Genomic DNA, 20,067 nt, shown 5'->3' on the forward strand with positions numbered 1-20,067 from the left:
TTCTATTAAATTTGGATATCTTGGAAAGAAATTCATTCACAGGTTATATACAGAGATTCCTCCTTTTAAACTCTTCCCTTATATAGGTGAGTGATCTTATATAGTTCTGTTTAACAAGAGTTGATATGCTGGTGTACTGACACATCATGTGTAAGAGATGCATTTCTAAAATGTTTCATGTAAATGAGATTTTTGCAATACATTTCTTCCCCCATTTTTTTTTTTTTTTAAGAGAGAGTCTCGCTGTGTTGCCTGGGCTAGAGTGAGTGCCGTGGCGTCAGCCTAGCTCACAGCAACCTCAAACTCCTGGGCTTAAGCGATCCTTCTGCCTCAGCCTCCCGAGTAGCTGGGACTACAGGCATGCGCCACCATGCCAGGCTGATTTTTTCTATATAGATTTTTTAGTTGGCCAGATAATTTCTTTCTATTTTTAGTAGAGACGGGGTCTCCCTCTTGCTGAGGCTAGTCTCGAACTCTTGACCTCGAGCAATCCACCCGCCTCAGCCTCCCAGAGTGGTAGGATTACAGGCGTGAGCCACCGCGCCCGGCCCCCATTTGTTAATGTTATATTGGAAAGATGCTTCATCTAAAGCAGTACCTCCTTTTAAAAATCTTTTCTGATCCATTTCCTCTATTAAATCCTGCAAGCGCACAAAATTCCTGGAAAATATTTCTAATATAATGCCTAATATTTTACAAATATTTATGTAATTCTTGATTTCTCCTACTGTTGTACAGGAACTATGTCTTACACATCTTGGTATCCTCATCCTTGCATAGTGCTAAAAAAAGTTGAATAAATGAGTGAATGGATCAATGGATAAATAAAGTAGCAGATACTTTTTTTAGGTTTTAATTTCTTCATATCATCTACTTTCCTACAGCTGGTTCTTGATCTAGAATCTGTAATTTTAAGACACAAAGCAGCTTTTTAAAGGAATCATGGAGCAAACCCAGTACTAAAGTAAACAGGTTCTGCAGTAATTTCCCATTAAAAATTCACACTGAATAGAGTAGACCAGTGGTTCTCAGTGTGCATAAAGACCACCTCTATGGGACTTGTTAAAGGCAGATTCCTGCGACCCTTCCCAGAATTCTGACTTAGCAGAAATCAATTTGATAAGTGCCCTAAGGGATATTGTTTTTGAATGACACTGCCAAAGACCTTTGGTATTTGTAGATTTAAGATTAGTAATATACATTAATAAAAATAATATGTCATGATCAAGTGAGATGCATTCCAGGTGCAAGTCTGCTCAATATGAGGAAATCTATTATAAGACATCATATTGACCAATCTAAGGAGAAAAATCATATGATTATCTCAACAGACGCTAAAGAACTTTTGACACAATTCAGTATTCATTCCTGATAAAAGCAATGAAGAAACTAGGAAATGATGAATACATGCTTAAAATATATAATACACGTATTATATATGTGTGTGATATATGTATATGTGTGTGCATGTATATAATATCTTCAATACTACTTAATATTGCCTTGGAGGTATCAGGCAATACAGTTAGACAAGAGAAATTATGTAAGTGAAACCACCTCCATTTACAAATACTGTGATAGCATACCTGGAGAATCAATGATAAAATTATATCAAATAATAAAAGAATTAAGTACAGTAACAGGATATAAATTAACATATAGAAATCAATAGCCTTAAAACACACAAACAATAACCACTTAGAGAATATAAGAACAGACAAAGCCCCATTACAATGGCAACTAAGAAGATAAAATGCTTAAACTTAATAGTATATGTGGCCGGGCGCGGTGGCTCACGCCTGTAATCCTAGCCCTCTGGGAGGCCGAGGCGGGCGGATTGTTTGAGCTCAGGAGTTCGAGACCAGCCTGAGCATGAGCGAGACCCCGTCTCTACTAAAAATAGAAAGAAATTATATGGACAGCTAAAAATATATATAGAAAAAAATTAGCCGGGCATGGTGGCACATGCCTGTAGTCCCAGCTACTCAGGAGGCTGAGGCAGAAGGATCGCTTGAGTCCAGGAGTTTGAGGTTGCTGTGAGCTAGGCTCATGCCACGGCACTCACTCTAGCCCGGGCAACAGAGTGAGACTCTGTCTCAAAAAAAAAAAAAAAAAATAGTATATGTGCAAAACTTTTATAAAGAAACATTTAAAACACTATCAAGATACAAGAATAGACTTGAACAAATGGAAAGAAATCTCTTGTTCTGGGATAGAACAATTCAACATTAAAAAGATGTCAACTCTTCCCAGGTTAATTTATAAATTTAATGTGATCTCAGTAAAAATACCAACAAGGTTTTATAGAGTTATACTCCATAGTGATATTATAGTTCATATGGAAAAATAAATAAGCAAGAATAACTAGGAAAAAATGGAAAAGAAAAGTTATGAGGGGGCATTAGCCCTATCAGATATTAGTACACATTATAAAGTCTGTAAAATTAAAGCATTGCAGATATGGCACATACATAGATAGGTAAGCCAGAGAATGGAATGGAAAGTCCCAAAAGAGACTCAAGTACATATAGAAATTTTGTATATAATAAAGACAGCATCTGAAATGGCTAGGACAAGGACTTTTAAATAAAAAATGCTAGTACAATTGCATCAACACTTGACAAAGACAAAACTCCAAGAACTTTACCAAGAATAAACTCCAAATGGATCAGAGATAGAAATCAATGCTTATGACAACAGACAAGTGTTGGAAGGAAATAAGGTGAATTTCTGTATACTCCAAATGTAGGGAAGACTTTGTAGCTATCCAGAAGCAATAATAGAAAAGATTGATAATATTGGCTAGATTAAAACAAAAACAATATGTTTGCATGACACAAAACACTGTAAACAAAAGCAAAAGGCAAAAGACAAACTAGGTGAAAGTATTTGTGGTATATATCACAGATAAAAAGGTAATAAGAGTCCTAACATATAAAGAACTCAATAATTGAAGGGAAGAAGAGATAAATAGCTTGATAGAAAAATGGGCAAAAGACATAAACAGACAATTCACACACACAAAAGATACATTTGAAAAGATATTCATCCTTATAATAATAAAATGCAAATTAAAACTACACTGAGAAATGACTTCTTACCTATGAGACTGGCAAAATAGTAAATATAAACAGTAGGACAACATATACTCTGTTAGTGAGATTGGGTTGAAGTAGGCTCTCTCATACATTGGTGATGAAAATGTAAATTAATATAAATTTTTTAGAGGGTAATTTGGCAAAATCTAACAAAGCTCCCTATGTGTTCACCTCTTAACTCAGCAATCCCATTCTACAAATTTATCCTAAATATACACCTCATCCCCCTTGATAAGAAGCAGGATATTTATATAGACTCAAAGTGTTTTCCAACAAAATACTTATTAATTACAAAGGGAAAATAGAAGCTTTACAGTGAGGAACTCCAGCAGACATCACCTTTGCCAAGTGGATCCAAGTTAATATAACCAGTAATATTAACAAACCAACATCATATTCCTCCTGATAGGATATACTAAGACGAACACAACATCAGTTTTTTGATATTCCTGCCCAAAATGCATAACCTAAATCTATTCAGTTACTCTGTAGAATATACTTTAATTTGGATATGTCAAATTGAGGTGTGTTAGTCAGAGGGCCGCTCTGTCCATACCTACTTCCCACTCATCCTTGGCTATGCAGTAACTCTTATGAAGTGATACAATCTTTATGTCTTTGTGAAAAATGGCCTTGGGAAGAAAACTAACAGTTAGTACCAGCAACAGATGTGAAAGAAAGATGATAATGGTTCCTAGCCAGAAAGTGAACATTTCAGATGAATTCACAAGTGTGGTCTGTCAAATGCAATGCGGGTACCCATTTATGACATGAAAAAATCCACCACGTGCTTTACATGGAAAGAAGAAAAAGCAAATTAAGAAAATATTATATTTTGGCCAGTACTTTATTCTGTGAAGAAAACTAGCTCAACATGTAATTGGTGCAAAGTTGGTGATGTTAATTTATGTTGAGGATATTCTGGGGAAACAAGTGCTTTTTAAAGAAAATGTGGGAAAGCCAGGAGTGTATACAAGCATTAATATAAAACAATAAATAAATGGGAACTCATCAAGTTAAAAAACTTCTGTACAGCCAAGGAAACTATCATTAAGCGAAGAGACGACCTACAGAATGGGAGAAAATATTTGCTCTCTACACATATGATAAAGGGCTGATAACAAGAATCTATCTAGAACTCAAAAAAATCAACAAGCAAAAATCAAACAACCCCATCAATAAATGGGCGAAGGACATGAACAGAAACTTTTCAAAAGAAGACAGAATAATGGCCAGAAAACATATAAAAAAATGCTCAACATCTCTAATCATCAGGGAAATGCAAATCAAAACCACAATGAGATATCACCTAACTCCGGTAAATTGGCCTGTATCAAAAAATCCCAAAGCAGGAATGGACACACTTGAAGCTCTGACTCGGGGGTGGGGGTGGGGGGGCATGGGCAATATACATAACCTAAACTTTTGTACCCCAATAATATGCTGAAATAAAAAAAAATCCCAAAGCAACAAATGCTGGCGAGGATATGGAGAGATAGGAACACTCTTAACACTGCTTGTGGGACTGCAAATTAGTGCAACCTCTGTGGAAAAGAATTTGGAGATACCTCAAAGACCTATAAATAGAACTACCATTTGATCCAGCAATAGCACTATTGGGCATCTACCTGAAGGAACAAAAGTCATTGTATAACAAAGACATCTGCACTCGAATGTTTATGGCAGCACAATTCACAATTGCAAAGATGTGGAAACAACCCTAGTGCCCATCAGTCCGTGAGTGAGTTAATAAAATATGGTATATGTATACAATGGAATACTACTCTATCATAAGAAACGATGGTGATCTAGCACCTCTTATATTCTCCTGGATAGAGCTTGAGCTCATCCTCTGAAGTGAGGTATCACAAGAATGCAAGAATAGGCACCACATGTACTCACCATCAAATTGGCAATGACTGATCAACACTAAGGGGCTCACACAGTAGTAATATTCTTTAGGGGTAGGGGGTCGGGGGTGGGTAAACTCACAATGAATGGACGCAGTGACCATTGTAGTGGGGGAAAGGGCACGTCTCAAATCATGATTGGGATGTGGCAAAGTCATAACATGTAACCAAAATGTTTGTACCCCCATAATTTCCTGAAATAAAAAAAAATATAAAACAATAGATGGGCAAGTAGCAGAGAGAGTTCCAATTATATGTCATGGAGGTATTTTGAGAATCAGGAGATTTACACAGGTCCCAGGACATATCTGTTGTGAGCACTGGTGTACGTGTACCTCAGAAGAAGAGAAATTCAGTACAATAGACTCAATGTTGATAACGAGATTTTGTAGAAGGACATCAAGATTTTTACAGTTGTTACTTGAAAACTTGTAACACTTTGTGTATGTACATTCCTAATCCTGATTAAAGGCCTGTGGCCCTTATCTTAAATTATACTAAATTGGTTGCTAAAATGCTATAATTCACAAAAATTGTAAAAACGATAAAGAAATGCTTTAAACATTAAATCTCTGACGACTGGAGTATCAGATAATTATACATTAATAGCTGCTATTTTTCTTTTCAGGAATTTTAACATATTCATTGCAGCAGTTTTGTTATTCTAAATAATTAAAACAGTAGAGAACTATATTTTTCTATCCAATTAGAGATTAGTTAGTTGATGTATTTAAAACCCACTACTTATACAAAAACAAAACAATACAACCTTGTACTTCAGGAAAGGGCATTATGTAATTAATCTGTTCTCTCCATGTTTAGAATGTGAACATTTTCCCCACTGAGATGCCTTATTTTGACTTGTTCCCAGGGTACTTGGAAATCTTTTCATAAATGGGCTTAACACTGAAATTACTTCTTGCATTAAAATCTACTTTTTTTCCCCTGAATAGGCAAAGGCTTGGAACAGAGTCCAGAGCCAAAGGAAATGCTTTGTATCAAGCTCAGGACTTTTTTACTGTTAAGAAACTAAATAATAAGCTTGTTTTGACTTTTTCTTCTCCTATAACCTCACCTTTACATTTTTACAAGGCACTGCCAGCACTGAATGACTTCCCCAATTTTGTTTTATCGATATGTCTTTTATAGACATACTCATTCACTGTCATCTTCATTTTAACCCATTAGAAAATATAGATAGAGAGAATAATATGGTAATCTCCTCTGTCCTGGATAAAATTAGATACAGCTTTTGGAAGCATTTGTTATTGGTGATGTACATGTCTTATGTTTAAAGTGGTTTTCTGAAGTTTTATAGATTGAGCAGACCATCAGTAGAAAATTACTGAACACACAACATCAATGTGTATGTGCATGTGTGTATATATATATATATATATATTAAAATTATATACATGTACTAAAAGTTTGTCATTATTTTTAAAACTTCCAAATAATTTAAAAATTCTTAAAATTTTTAAATTTTAGCATAAAATTCTTTCCTTTACAATTCAATAGGTTTTTAAAAATGTTATATTCATAAAGCTGTATAACCGTCACCACTACCTAATTTTAAAACATTTTATCACCCCCAAAGAAATCCCATACTCAACCGTCACTCCCCATTCCACTCCTCCAGACCCTAGCAACCACTAATCCTTACTAGCTCTACAAATTTTCCTACTAAAGGCATTTCATAAAAATGGAATCAGACAATATATGGCCTTTTGTGCCTGGTTTCTTTAACTTAATGTAATGTTTTCAAGGTTCATGCATGTTGTGGCATGTATCAGTACATTCCTTTTTATAGCTAAATAATACTCCACTGTATGGATATGCCACATTTTGTTTATATATTCATCAGTTAATAACACTGGGTTGTTTCTATTTTTTGGCTGTTCTGAATAATGCTGCTATGAACATTCATGTACAAGTTTTTGTGTGGGCATATGTTTTTTAATACTCCTGAGTATACACCAAAGAGTAGAATTGCTGAGTTACAGGATAGCTTTGTTTAACTTTTGAGGAACTACCAAACTGTTTTTCCAAAGAAGCTGTACCATTTTGCATTCCCAACAGTGATATATGCGGTTCCACTATTTTCATATCCTTGCCAATACTTTATATTATTATTATTATAGCCATCCTGGTGAATGTGAAGGTGTGAAGTTGTATCTCATTGTGGTTTTGATTTGAATTTTCCCATGACTGGTGATGTTGACTGTTTTTTTCATGTGTTTATTGGCCATTTGGGTATCTTTGGAAAAATGTCTAATTTGATCTTTAGTCCATTTTTTTAATTGGGTTATTTTTCTTTTTATTATTGAATTGTAAGAATTATTTATATATTCTGGATACTAGTCTCATTATATAAATGATTTGCAAACATTTTCTCCTATTCTGTGTTTTTTTTTCACTTTCTTAGTTATGTTAATTGAAGCACAAAATCTTTCATGTTTGATGAAATCCAATTTATCTATTTTTTATATGTTTGCTTGGGCCTTTGATATAAAAACCAAGAAACCACTGCTTAATCCTCCAAGGTCACAATGATTTATTCCTATGTTTTATTCTAGGAGATTTATAGTTTTAGCTCTTCCATTAAGGCTTTTGATCTATGTTGAGTTAATTTTTGTATATGGTATGAGGTAGGGGTTCAGTTTTGTTTTCCATGTGGATTTCTAGTTCTATCCAGAACCATTTGTTGAAAGATTTCTTTCTCCATTGAATTGTCATGGCATTTTTGCTGAAATCCAATTGACCGTAGTCATAAGGGTTCTTTCTGGATTCTCAATGCTACTCCACTGATCTGTTATTGTAGGTTTGTTGCAAGTTTTGAAGTCAGGAGTGTAAGTCCTCCAATTTGTTCTTCTCATTCAAGATTGTTTTGGAAATGCTTGAAATTCCACATGAATTTTAGGATTATCTTGTCAATTTCCGCAAAAAAGGCTGTTGAGATTATGATAGGGATTGTGTTGAATCTATAGATCAATTTGGGAAATATTGCCATCTTAACAATGTTAAGTCTTCCAATCCCTTAACATAGAATATCCTTCCATTTCTTTAACTTTGCCTTAATTTATTTCAATGATATTTTGTAATTTTCCACATACAAATTTTACACTACTTTTGTGAAATTTATTCCTAAGTATTTTATTCTTTCTGAAGCCATTGTAAATTGTTTTCTTAATTTCATCTTTAGCTTATTCATTGCTAGTGTATAAAAATGAACTGATTTTTGTATATGAATATTCTATTCTGCAATATTGCTAGACTGATTTATTATCTCTAATTGTGTGTATGAATTCCTTAGAATTTTCCATGTACAATATCATGTCAATTGTAAATAGAGATAGTTTTACTCCTCCCTTTCCTCCTCCAATTTTTTAAAAATTTATTTTTCTTGCCCAATTGTCCTGGCTAAAACCTCTAGTACAATGTTGAGAGTGGACATTCTCATCTTGTCACTGATCATAGGAGGGAAAACCTTCAGTCTTTCATCATTAAGATGTATTAGCTGTGGGTTATTTGTAGATGACTTTTATGAGGTTGAGAACCTCATAAACTATCCCTGGTTTGTTGAAGGTTTTTTTTAATCATGAAAGGTTTTGGATCTTGTCAAATGCTTTTTCTGTGGCTACTGAGATGATCATGTATGTTTTTTGTCCTTTATTCTATTAACATGGTGCATGACATTGATTGATTTTTCAGACGTTAAACCAATCACGCATTCCTGGATAAAACCTCATTTGGGTCGTGATGGTTCCTCCGATTTTCCCTGTTGTTTTTCTATTATCTCATTTTTTTCCCCTTCAATCTACATTATTTCTTTCATTATGCTTGCTTTGGGTTTAGTTTGCTCTTCTTTTTCTAGTTTCTTAAGATTTAAGGTTAGGTTATTGATTTGAGATCTTTCTTCTTTTTTAATATAAATGTTTATAGCTATAAATTTCCCTCTAAGCATTGCTTTAGCTGTCTCTCATAAATTTTGATATGATGTTTTCATTTTCATCCATCTCAAATATTTTCTACTGTCCTTTGAAGTATTTTCTTTGATTCTATGATTAGAAGTGTGTTGTTTAATTTTTAGCTATTTGTAAATTTCCAAAATTTCCTTTTGTTATAATTTCATACCATTGTGGCCAGAGACCTATTTTATATGATTTCTTCAATGCCTGGAGCAAATGAGTCTCTCACACTTTTACTGAGTTTCTGTGTGTGGGGAGCGGAGCCTGCCTTAAAAATGCTCAGGCATGCAGTTTATAATTCTGCCTTAGGCTTCACTTTCTGCTTGCACAATGCCTCAAGGTCAGCCAGAGGTGTGAGCTTGGGGCCTTCTCAAGTTTTTCCTGAGCATGTGCATAGTCCTGGGCATACACACAGCCCTACGCTCACCCATAGCCTTTTACATTCCCAGGAATATGTTGGAGCTTTCTAATGGCCCCTATGATTCTCTTTCCCCAGCTTTTCCTTTTAAGTTTTTTAGTCAGCTTCTTGTTTGCTCAACTGTTATCACCGCCTCAGGCAGCTGTGATGTTAAATAATTGTTGCTGTTGATTGTTTTTGATAAATGCCCAGGTAAAAGGCTATTTATACTAAGCAAGTTCTGAGTCAGGTGAAATAAATACTAGTTCTTTGAATGGTGGTTTAAAGAGAATTGCCAGACCCAGTCAAATAATGATAATACTCTGAGAATTGCCAGGGGATGGGAGCTTCCAGCCTATTCTGCTTTCTCCGATGGCTAGGCGCTGCTGGGTGTCTGATTTTCACCATGAGTGAGCAGTTCTTGGTTTTTAAGACTATTACGGAGTTGAGGAGAAGGGCGTGTGGATCTATGGCAAGTTAAAATGCCACAAAGCCTGCTGTTCTTACTGAGATTCAGTTGCTTTTCTTGAATTAACTCCTTGGATTCTTACAAATCTTCGGTTAATTTCCAGAATCAACTGAAAATTGAAAACTGAAAATGTTGATTTTGATAATTTTTGCCAATATTTTTGTTGCTTTTATGGAGGGGTGTATTTTTAGAGATCTTTACACTGCCATTCCTGCTGATGACCGAATTCCTTATTTTTTAAGTTAAAAATATACATACTTGGAAGGTCTAATATTTTCTCCCCAGATTTCAATACATTATCCAGTGTACCCCATTTAGGGGGCTACCAGTATAAAACAAAATATTTCTTCAAAAAATTCAGTTGAGGTTTATATTATACCTGAAGGCCATATCACATGGCATCATGTGATTATGACGGCTCCTTCTGGCTTCTCCAGAACTCTTTGAGGAGCTCCATTCTCTTGGTCACTTGGGTTGAAACTCTTAGAATCATCTGACACTTCTCTTACTCTCCTGCTCCCACACCCCCTCAGAGTCTTCCTTCACAGTCTGATCCACACATGATCCTCCTTTTCCATTACCAATGCACCATTATCTCTTGCCTGCCATGAGCCTCTCTCCACCCTGCTTACGGAGAGTAAGTGAATCTTCATATAAACACCATTTTGATGAGTTCACTCCAGGGGCTCAGAGGCTTCCACCAGCCTCCTCTTGTGTTCTAGGTAAAATCTAGTCTTTTTAGTGTAGCTGTCCAAGTTTTCATAATCTGGATCCAATTTGAACTGGAAGTCATTCAACTTGGGTTCTGACTCCAGGTTAGTTTGTACCTACCGCACAGGATTATAGACCATTATTGAGCACCTACTATTTGCTAAACTCAGTTAACTCAGGGAGATATAGAGAAGTAACCCTGTAGTTACAATATACTGTAGCCAAGACTTAGGCAGGAGGATCAGTTAAGAAGATATCTGAGAAATTTCCATTTGAAAAGTATGAAGAACTATGGAAGTGAAAAATATTTCTGTTGTTTTTTCTTCCCGATCTACTTCTAGTACAAAACTCTTAAAGGTTAGTCAAATGTGGGTGGCAGCAAAGTAACTGGGTGATAGGCTTTCTTCCCTAAATATAAAAAAGTGTTGTAAGAACTCTGGAATTTCTGCATATATAGGAAGCCACATAAATACCTGTGACCACATGGCATTTCTTTCCTCATCTTTAAAGCAGGGATGACACCTGTCCTGCCTACTCTCCAGCATTATGGTACAGGATCAGTGGAGAATACACATGCAGGGTCTCTGTTAAATGCTTTCCAAATCTCAGTTATAAGCAACAGAATTGTTATAAATAAACAATAAAAAATAAATAAAAATTATGAAGACACTAATTTTTTACGACCTATATGTACATCTCAATTCTTGGTGTATTCATTTGAACATTAGTTTGGGCAACTTAATGAGAATAAATACTTTATCTCAGCTGATTATTTTGTGGGGTACCTTTTATGAGCAGAATTCTATAATCACATTGAAAACATTAATGATTACGGATACCTCACATTCATACTGAAAAACAACCATGTGAGGAAAAAAAAAGCAGTTACTTACGCTCTGTTTTTAACTGTCCAAGGATGGAATTTTCTCCTCTGCACATGGTTCTGAAAATATGGAAAGAAATAATTATCTCTCTAGGTTTAATCCCGAGACAAGTAAAAACAGAACAAGTACTTCTATGAGATGTTACATATATTTTTAAAAGCTAAAAGAAAATTATATGAATATCACTTTTGTAATGTTACTGATGGGAGAAGATAGTTGTTTTGAGATGGATAAATGGAAAAGTTATAAAATTGATGTTATATTTCAGAAGGAGAAGCTATTAGAAAAAAAGATAGGTTATGAATGAACTTTCCCTCTTACAAAATTTGGTGACAGCAAAGATAAATTTAGAATGTGTCAGTAGATAAGAATACTTTCAGAATCACACTGCTTTCAGAGGTAAAAAGGGCAAACACTTAGCAGAATAATTTAGGAATTAAACTATTATAATGGGCTGTCTCTGTAAAGTCAGCAAAACACCTTAAAAGTGAAAAATACAGCCTGAACTCACTCTGCTAATGATTTTGTTTCTTAAGACTTTGATAATAGTTAATGAATTATAAAGCCTGACAAAACCAAAAATTCTATGTTCCATGTGCTTGCTCTATAAAAGTAACAAAAAATATAGTTATGCCTGGGAAATGCTGATATTATTAAAGATGATGCCAGCAAATAGAGATGTTTTTGCATAATAAAAGGTTATAGTTTTGGTTGCTGAACAAAAGCCAAACATGGTATTTCATTCAGCTGGTTCAAACTCAAGAAAATAGTCATAGAAGATAATTACAATTGACAATATTCCAAAATTAATATTAGAATGGCAAATGACGTGAATACAATTCATTTAAACATCATGTCAGTGCCTTAAATACTTAGAAGGCTTTGTTTGTCATGTTATAAATCAGATAACATTAGAAATGGGCAAATCTTCGACCAAAGCACACTTAAAGTTCTCTCATACTGTAACTAGGCAAAATTATTCTAGAGGAAACAAAAAAAAAACTTTACTTGAAACCCTGGCAGATAGACGAATACAAACTTGAAAAGTTGGTGAGAAACAAGAGGATTAAAATAAAAAATTCCACCACAGTGGTGCACTCAAACTGTGCACAGATTCTACAGGGGGTATTTTTGACAAGGGGTCCCAAGCAGGAGGGCATCTAAGCTGCCACCCCCAATTTGACCGAGGCCGTGAACCCTTATCTGCTTTGCACACAGAGCATTTTTTTGTAAGGTCTCATTTTTCCTCTCCCACCTTTCAAAAGGATGTGATTAGAAAGGTGAGAAACTACAGGCCATTCAGAAAAACAAGAGATATTAAAAGAAAACATCCAGGTTCTAGTCTTTGCCCTGACTTACTGAGAGTGTGTTACTGAGTTGGGCTCTCTTACATCTCAGGACCTAGAGCTTCTACCTGGGAGCTGGATTCATGCCCAGGCCTTGCCCACTCACTTCTTTGCGTCTGTTCCCTTTCCAGTGCCTTTCTGTGCCTTTCCACGCTGCTACTCTCCCCCCGCTGCCCTGCTGGTACCTCCCAGCCCTCTTCACAGTGCTCCACTGGCCCCATCTGAAACCTCAGGGGAACCCAAGTGTGCCTTTTTTTATTGAATATGAGAACTCGGCTTCTTAAAATATCAAGCACAGGATTTTCTTTAAAATCTTAACAAAGATGTGGTAGTGAAGAAAGAATGAAAATGCCAGGAGACAGGAAAGACTCTTCATGCTTCATTTACTAACAGAGGCTATCATTACCAACCTTGTTGGAGGACTTGCTGTCTAAACCATCATAACCAAACAGATGCAAATCATACCATTTTAGGCATTTAATTTTTTTCTTTTCTCTACTTACTGCAAAGAATATGTAAAGCTCAGTAACTATTTAACCACTTAAAGATAATTTAAAATCAACATTATATTAAATACGTATACATAAATAGACAATGAACATAAAGGCAGACTACTATTTTAGTTTTTATGTTTTGTATTTGCCATGTGTACTAGGCCCACCATTTTATAATTTTAGGCTTTATTTGAATTTTATCAACTAGGAAACAGGACAAGATTTGGGGGTAAAATAAAAGATGTTCAATTGTTCAACACTCCACCTGAATGGATGTGAAGAAACATTGCCGTTCCCTTCACCCGCTTATGTGCATGACTGATTGAAAGCTCAAAACAGACAATTTAGAATTTTGGTACCTGTAGTTGAAGTGCATTATTGCCTGTAGAGCATTTCCTCCACCGGTTGAAATGTCCCCTTCAAACCCTGGCAGAAGTGGTATCACAACATACACCCGATATTTCTTGCTTTCCCTAAAACATTCAGATGCAGAGAAATTCACCAAAAAATGATAAAGCATTAGTTTAAAACGACAGCCAAGAGGTTCACACAGTTTTAGAGACTGAGTGAATGGCTTCCTATAATACATTCTATGACATTTCAGGGCTTGGGGCAGGGGGAGGGTGCTGTTGGATTGGAGGCCAGAAGCTGTTATCTGGGCTATCAATTCATAGCCTGAACAATAAGCCGAACTTGACAGTAAAGCAGGAACTTTACTCATTAACTTTCTATAGCATAATCCTTTGTAGGGCAAAATTCAGTGTAAGGAACCCTTGCTTGGATCTCATGGAAAGGGGAGGGAGATTATAACAAAGTTTTTTAAAAAGACAGTATCATAATAGTTACATATATACAACATGTGTAACAAGTTATATCCACAGTACCAAAATCAGTCTGGCAAATAGTGTGCATTCAGTTAATAATTGTTGAGCAAATGAGTTCCCACAGCCTAGATCTCACAGGCAAAAGGACATACTAGATCCGGTATATTTTCCAAAATTATGTATTATAATTATGAGGTTTCAGCTGTAAAATATTACCCTTGGCTCTTTAAGAATTCTGAGGGACTAATGTTTATTTTTAAATCCCTTGCACATATAACACATTATTTCATGGTCCACTCTCCCAATTGATTAATGGCAATCTTTGAAGGAAAAGGAATTCTACCTAATGATATAACAACGGGAGAAGAAAATACAGCTCTCCACTTTGACCTGCATTCGGATATTCAGAAATTTGAAGAATTATGTTCTAATAGGTACCGGTTATTTGGAGTCAGAAACATTAAAGTCTTTGTCTCCATTTATAAGACACACAGGAAGAAGAAAAAGCCTGGAAATGAATGTGCTATCCACTGTGGTTAGCAAATCTTGCCAGTGTATCTGCGTGGTGTATACTCACACAAAGGTGTTGCTACTACTTAATTTTTTTTTTTTTTTTTTTTGAGACAGAGTCTCACTTGGTTGCCCGGGCTAGAGTGAGTGCCGTGGCGTCAGCCTAGCTCACAGCAACCTCAAACTCCTGGGCTTAAGCGATCCTACTGCCTCAGCCTCCGGAACTAGCTAATTTTTAAGTCTAAACCTACTTAAACTTTTCCTAACACTTAGTTTTTAAAACTCATTTTCTGCTAAACAGCTAAATTTTTTTCATGTGAATATTATTACTACTCTCTGAGGGATCAGATTTTTATTACTGATGTCTCTGCATGTCAATGTACATATAACAGCATGTGGAAAATGAAGTTCAGGGCAGAAGCGACTGCCAAAGGAATGGAAACTTGGAGGACTGCGAGTTTGGCTGCAGTGCTAAGAAACAAGGAATTTTAAGTAGGTCGTTGTAATGACATGGATTAATCACTAGATGGCAAACATAGTTTGAGTTGGAAAGAAAACAATAAAAACATGTAAACTGTTAAAGGTTGCTGCTTGATAAGGGTAAAAGGCTTACATCTCTAAATGGTAAATAAGATAGTGGAAAAGAACAGAAAGAATAGCTAAGCTATTTTCCCATAGCCAGCATTTAAAAGCCCGGACACTTAAAAATTGACAGCATTTGGCCTCAACTCCCTTTCCAGAGTCATCTTACGGAGCGATCCTCACCTACGCACACATCAGCAGCAGGAGACTGACTATCGCTGTCCTTTGTGCAGAGGTTCACCTCCAGACCAGTGCAGCTTGGCTCATCAGCTCTCTGAGCCTCGAATGAATCCCACGTCTCTCAGGTCACCTTCAAGGCTACTTCCTCTGTCCAGCCATCCTGGATCTTCCAGTCAGACTTGGTTTACTCCCACCTCTGCACTCATAGCTCACGGCCAGAACGTCTGTTCCGCACTGTTTCTGATTTACCTCTGTCTGCTGCCTAGCCTATGTGATAAGCTCCTTTGAAACACAGGCCATCTGTCCACAAGTCTGTCTGTTTTAGCAGTGCCCAATAGAGGACCCTTGCACACACCATGCATTCGGTACTATTTGTTTTGGGAGTATGGGGTCACGTTGGAAGAATGTTGCTGGAGAAGAGGGGAAGCTGCACAGGACTTTTTTCTTTAGTTTACATTTTATTTGAATTTTTTTATTGTGGTAAAATATATAATACAAAATTTTCCATTTTATTCATCTGTTCATGTGCACGTGGGTTGTTTCCACCTTTTGGCTATCATGATAATAGTAATTATTACTATTACTATAATATAATACTTATCATAATGTAATAATAATGCTATCAATATCAATGAATTATATCTGCTGGACTCCCTGTTTTCAGTTCTTTTGGGTATATACTCAGGAATGGAATCACTGGGTCATATGGTTATTTTACATTTAGTATTTTGAGGAACTGCCAAATAAATTATTTTCTAATGGGTAACATATGCTTATAGTAAAAAATTTAAGAATTAGAAGATTATATGGTAAAAAAAATTCTCTTTCACTCCTTTGTCCCCAGGCCCTGTTTCCCCTCCCTGAGCACAACTCCTGTTACCAGTTTCTTCGATGTTCTTATAGAAATAATCTATGAATTTATAAGCATATATAGATATTCTTTCCTCCTACACAAATGTTAAGACACTATGAACATTTTTCTGAACATTATTTTTATCATTTAACAGGGTATCTTGGAAATCCTTCCACATCAAAACATAAAGACTTACTTATTTTTCAACAACAGGGGCATAGTATTCTACCATATGTCTGCACCTTAATATTGAAACCAGTTCTTTATTGATAGGCATTTAAATTGTTTCCAATTTTTTTGCTATTTTGAATTAACTATTTTGATATTTATGCTGACTCACATAAGTCATCTTTTACATTTGTTGGAAAAATCTTAGAAGTGGTATTGCTAGTCTTGAACACCAAATCTTTTTGATGTTTGTAAGAGATGGTTCCATTTCTCTCTGTGTTTTTTTGAAGTGAAAATGACTACAAAATGGAGATCTCATATGTGGGATGTTGAGAAATGTCCTATAAAAATCTTATAAAACATTCTTGCAAATTTTAGTTTGTAGGAATATTCATATTTTCTTGTTTTTAGAACTTTCAGTTCCATATCAAGGACTCTGCTATTTTGCAATGCAGTAGTTCATAAATTTCCTGAATGATGAAAATTTTAAACTGTGTTCAGCAAACTAGCAGAAACTCTTTAGATTTTTTACTGCTGTAGAAAAAAGGGCTCTGGAATTTCAAACCATAATGTTTTGGTTGAATGTAAGCCAATAAAGAGAAAATTCTATGGGACAGTATGTCCGATCTGCCTCCTTGATCCAACCCAGAGAAGACAATAGTCCCAGCTGCTGGGGATTCTAATCTCCTTCTGAAACACTGAGTCCTCATCCCACTGGGGCTGTGCAAATGATAGCAGTCGGCTTAGGGTAGGAACCTAAGCCCCTAATGCACAAAATTATTTACGATCTTGCTTTTAGGATCATAACTTTGGGCAACAAAGTGAGACTCTGTCTCAAAAAAAAAAAAATTCACTAACTCTTATGCAGTCCTATGTATAATAGTTAAAAATTGGAAACAAATATCCAATAATAGAGGGATGGTTAACTAAATTATATTATAGCCATTCAATGGAATGAGCATTTTACAACTACCGAGAAGGACCACTATGATGGCTCAGTTGCAAAATACTTCTGGTACTGTGTTAAAATGGCCCCAATGCAAAGTTACAATTATAAGACAATACAAATGTAACAGGCTGATACTATGAAATATTAAATCATTTTCCCCTTAAATGTGTTAACATCCCCCATGCTGTGCTTGGGCATATGAAGCAGGCATTACTCCTTGGGTGGCCCCCTCACAAAGGAACCAGGGCACAAAGATGTCAACTTCTTAGATTCGGACAACTAGAGAGAGATTCTCTAAACTGAGGCAGGAGTGTAAAGAAATAAGAGCAAGACTCAGTGCAGGGACTCTGTCCTTTGGCCTCAAGCAGAATTCCAGGGAAAATAAGGAAGATCCCACTCTCCTTCAAATGTGAGGCTATGAGAGCCATGAAGGTCTGAGCCTTGCCTCCAGGTGAACCCCAGAGAAACATGGAGGGTATAGTCCAGCAGCACATGCTTGTGGCAGGAACACAGGAGAAATGGCAGAGAGGCAAGTCTGAAAGGAGGTCTTACGTCCCCAAGTTACATTAAGCAAATGGCTGAACAGGCTGAGGAAAGCAATACTAAGATCTGGAAGCCCCTTTCCAAAGATACAGGGCCCTTTAGTATCTAGCCCAAGGATGGGGATGTGGAAGGAGGGGAGGTAAGGACCTTGAATACCAAGAAGAAATAATGAGAAATCACTGAATTTGGCCACATTTATCAGGAAGTGCCTAAACTAAATTTCCTCCTATTGTGTGGAAGTGAGACTTGAGCCAGAAATTCAGGTGAGTTACAGGAAAAGAAAATAAGTCACAGTTCAAAAGAAAAGAGAAATATATACTTGGTCAAAAAAGGAAATATAAAAATAAAAAGAGTGAATTTGTTGGGGTGCTGAGAGTGTGGGCTTTTTAAAATTAGTATTTTTAACGCTGCTTGTACGTTTAAAAGCAGAGAACTAATTCACCACGTAGATGGGTCATAGTGGTGACGTGCCCCTGCAACCCTCTTCTCGTTCTTCTTTCCTGCAAGCCCCTGCCTCCTTCACCCCTCAGTCCCTCCGCAGCATGGAGGGCAGTTAGGAGAAGCACAGTCCACTCACGACTGGGCCTCAGGATCTGTACGGTCTCAAAGAAGCTCAACGTGCTTCTCTCATTACACGACACTTTATTTTTTGAGAATTTAAGATTTATGGGTCATATTTCATTACCATAAACTTCAAGAGCTGCTATAAATCTTCTCATTGTAGATTTTGCAGCAGTGAATACTGTCAGAAATAAGAATTGTGGTTAGGGCTTAGTGGGGTTTTTTGTGTGTATATAAAGAGAACTTTATCCTGTGGTGGTATCAATTGTGTTGGAATTGGATCTGTAGCTTCTTAGCGGTTTGGGACATAACCCTTTTTATTTTGTGTTTGGCAAATCTTTTAAATGCAGATGTTTTAGGGCTTCAGTTTCCCTATCTATATTGCTAGTCCACTAGAAATGCTGGCTCTATTTAGCACCAAATTATTATTTGTGTGACTTTATAGATTATGACATATTATATATGCTGTAGAAACATACATATAATGTTTTCACTGGTTAGCTTTTGAAAATAGCTAGCTTTCAAATGTGAGAGTGCTGACGGTTAGCCCCGCATGTTTGACTCAGACTTCATCCTGGACTTGATAACCTTTAGCAGAGATATATATCCCTTAGTGGCCCCCAAATAAGATCATATAAAACCTAGCCAGTTTCACTCTCATTTTTCTTTCTGAATCTCTCTTTCCCTTCCTCTCTCTGCCAGCACACATGCTCAAGCTCAAGATGATTGCTGGCCCCTGCCCTGTGTTAATCTTTACATTTCTGTCTCCGCTGAGATTACCATTTATACAATTTTTGGAACAGATTAAAAGCAATTAAATGATCTAAATCAAAAGTTATCTTGCCATGATCTGTTGTCATCTGTGGCCCAATGTAACCTCTTCTCTAGGAATTTTATAGAGCTTGGAAGTTATCCCCGTAAGAAAAAATGTGAAACCAGTAATTGGCATACTTAGTTAAAAGGTTTTTTATTCTTTTTATTATAACTGAAGTTTAAATTTCTTTAAGACAACGCTTCTGAAATATGCCCAGCATGTCTTTTCAGCTTGGTATAAAATTATAGGATATGGTGATTATAGGATACATAGATTTTTTTTCTTGAAACCTAAGAAATTTTTATCTATTAAGCAATTATTTAAAAAAAAAAAACATTCACCTGATTTTCTAAATTTTAAAGTAAAATATCATTCATAGATTTCTAGGAGGCTTAGCATTAGAAAATTTCTACTTCCCTTGGAGCGAGGGAAGCTTTGTATCCTACAGGTGAAAAACACATGTTGAAGTCCTAAAGACACGGTTTGAGCCCCAGTTTCACCCATCAATAGCCATATGACTTGGCTAACCTATTTAACCTCACTAGGTCTCAGCTGCCTTATCTGTAGAATGGGGTAATTATGCATCCAACCCCATAAGATTGATATGAAGATTGAATGAAGTAACACAGGTGAAGCACCTATTATGTGGAAAGACTCAAAAACTATCTGGTAACATTTTTATTTGATTAACAACCAGTGATTTCAATTAGAAAGCTTGTATATCTTCAAAGAACAACAAAGTAAATAGTGCTAAAAATTAAAACAAAACAAAATAACACTGAACTCAGAATATCATTTATTTTATT

At 35.9% G+C, this 20,067-nt stretch overlaps 1 protein-coding gene across 2 annotated transcripts in view; it reads right to left on the reverse strand.

Moving 5' to 3' along the window:
• Nucleotides 1–20,067, reverse strand: part of PLD1 (phospholipase D1) — a 116,285-nt gene that overhangs the window by 19,762 nt on the left and 76,456 nt on the right. For both annotated transcript variants that reach the window (XM_045539663.1, XM_045539664.1), the window contains 2 exons: nucleotides 13,637–13,750; nucleotides 11,447–11,496 (listed from right to left, as the gene is read on the reverse strand). In XM_045539663.1, the coding sequence (XP_045395619.1) occupies nucleotides 11,447–11,496; nucleotides 13,637–13,750 (164 nt within the window). The remainder of the gene's footprint in view (nucleotides 1–11,446; nucleotides 11,497–13,636; nucleotides 13,751–20,067) is intronic.

The sequence above is a fragment of the Lemur catta genome, chromosome 1 (genome assembly GCF_020740605.2).
Source record: "Lemur catta isolate mLemCat1 chromosome 1, mLemCat1.pri, whole genome shotgun sequence".
Taxonomy (NCBI): Eukaryota; Metazoa; Chordata; class Mammalia; order Primates; family Lemuridae; genus Lemur; species Lemur catta.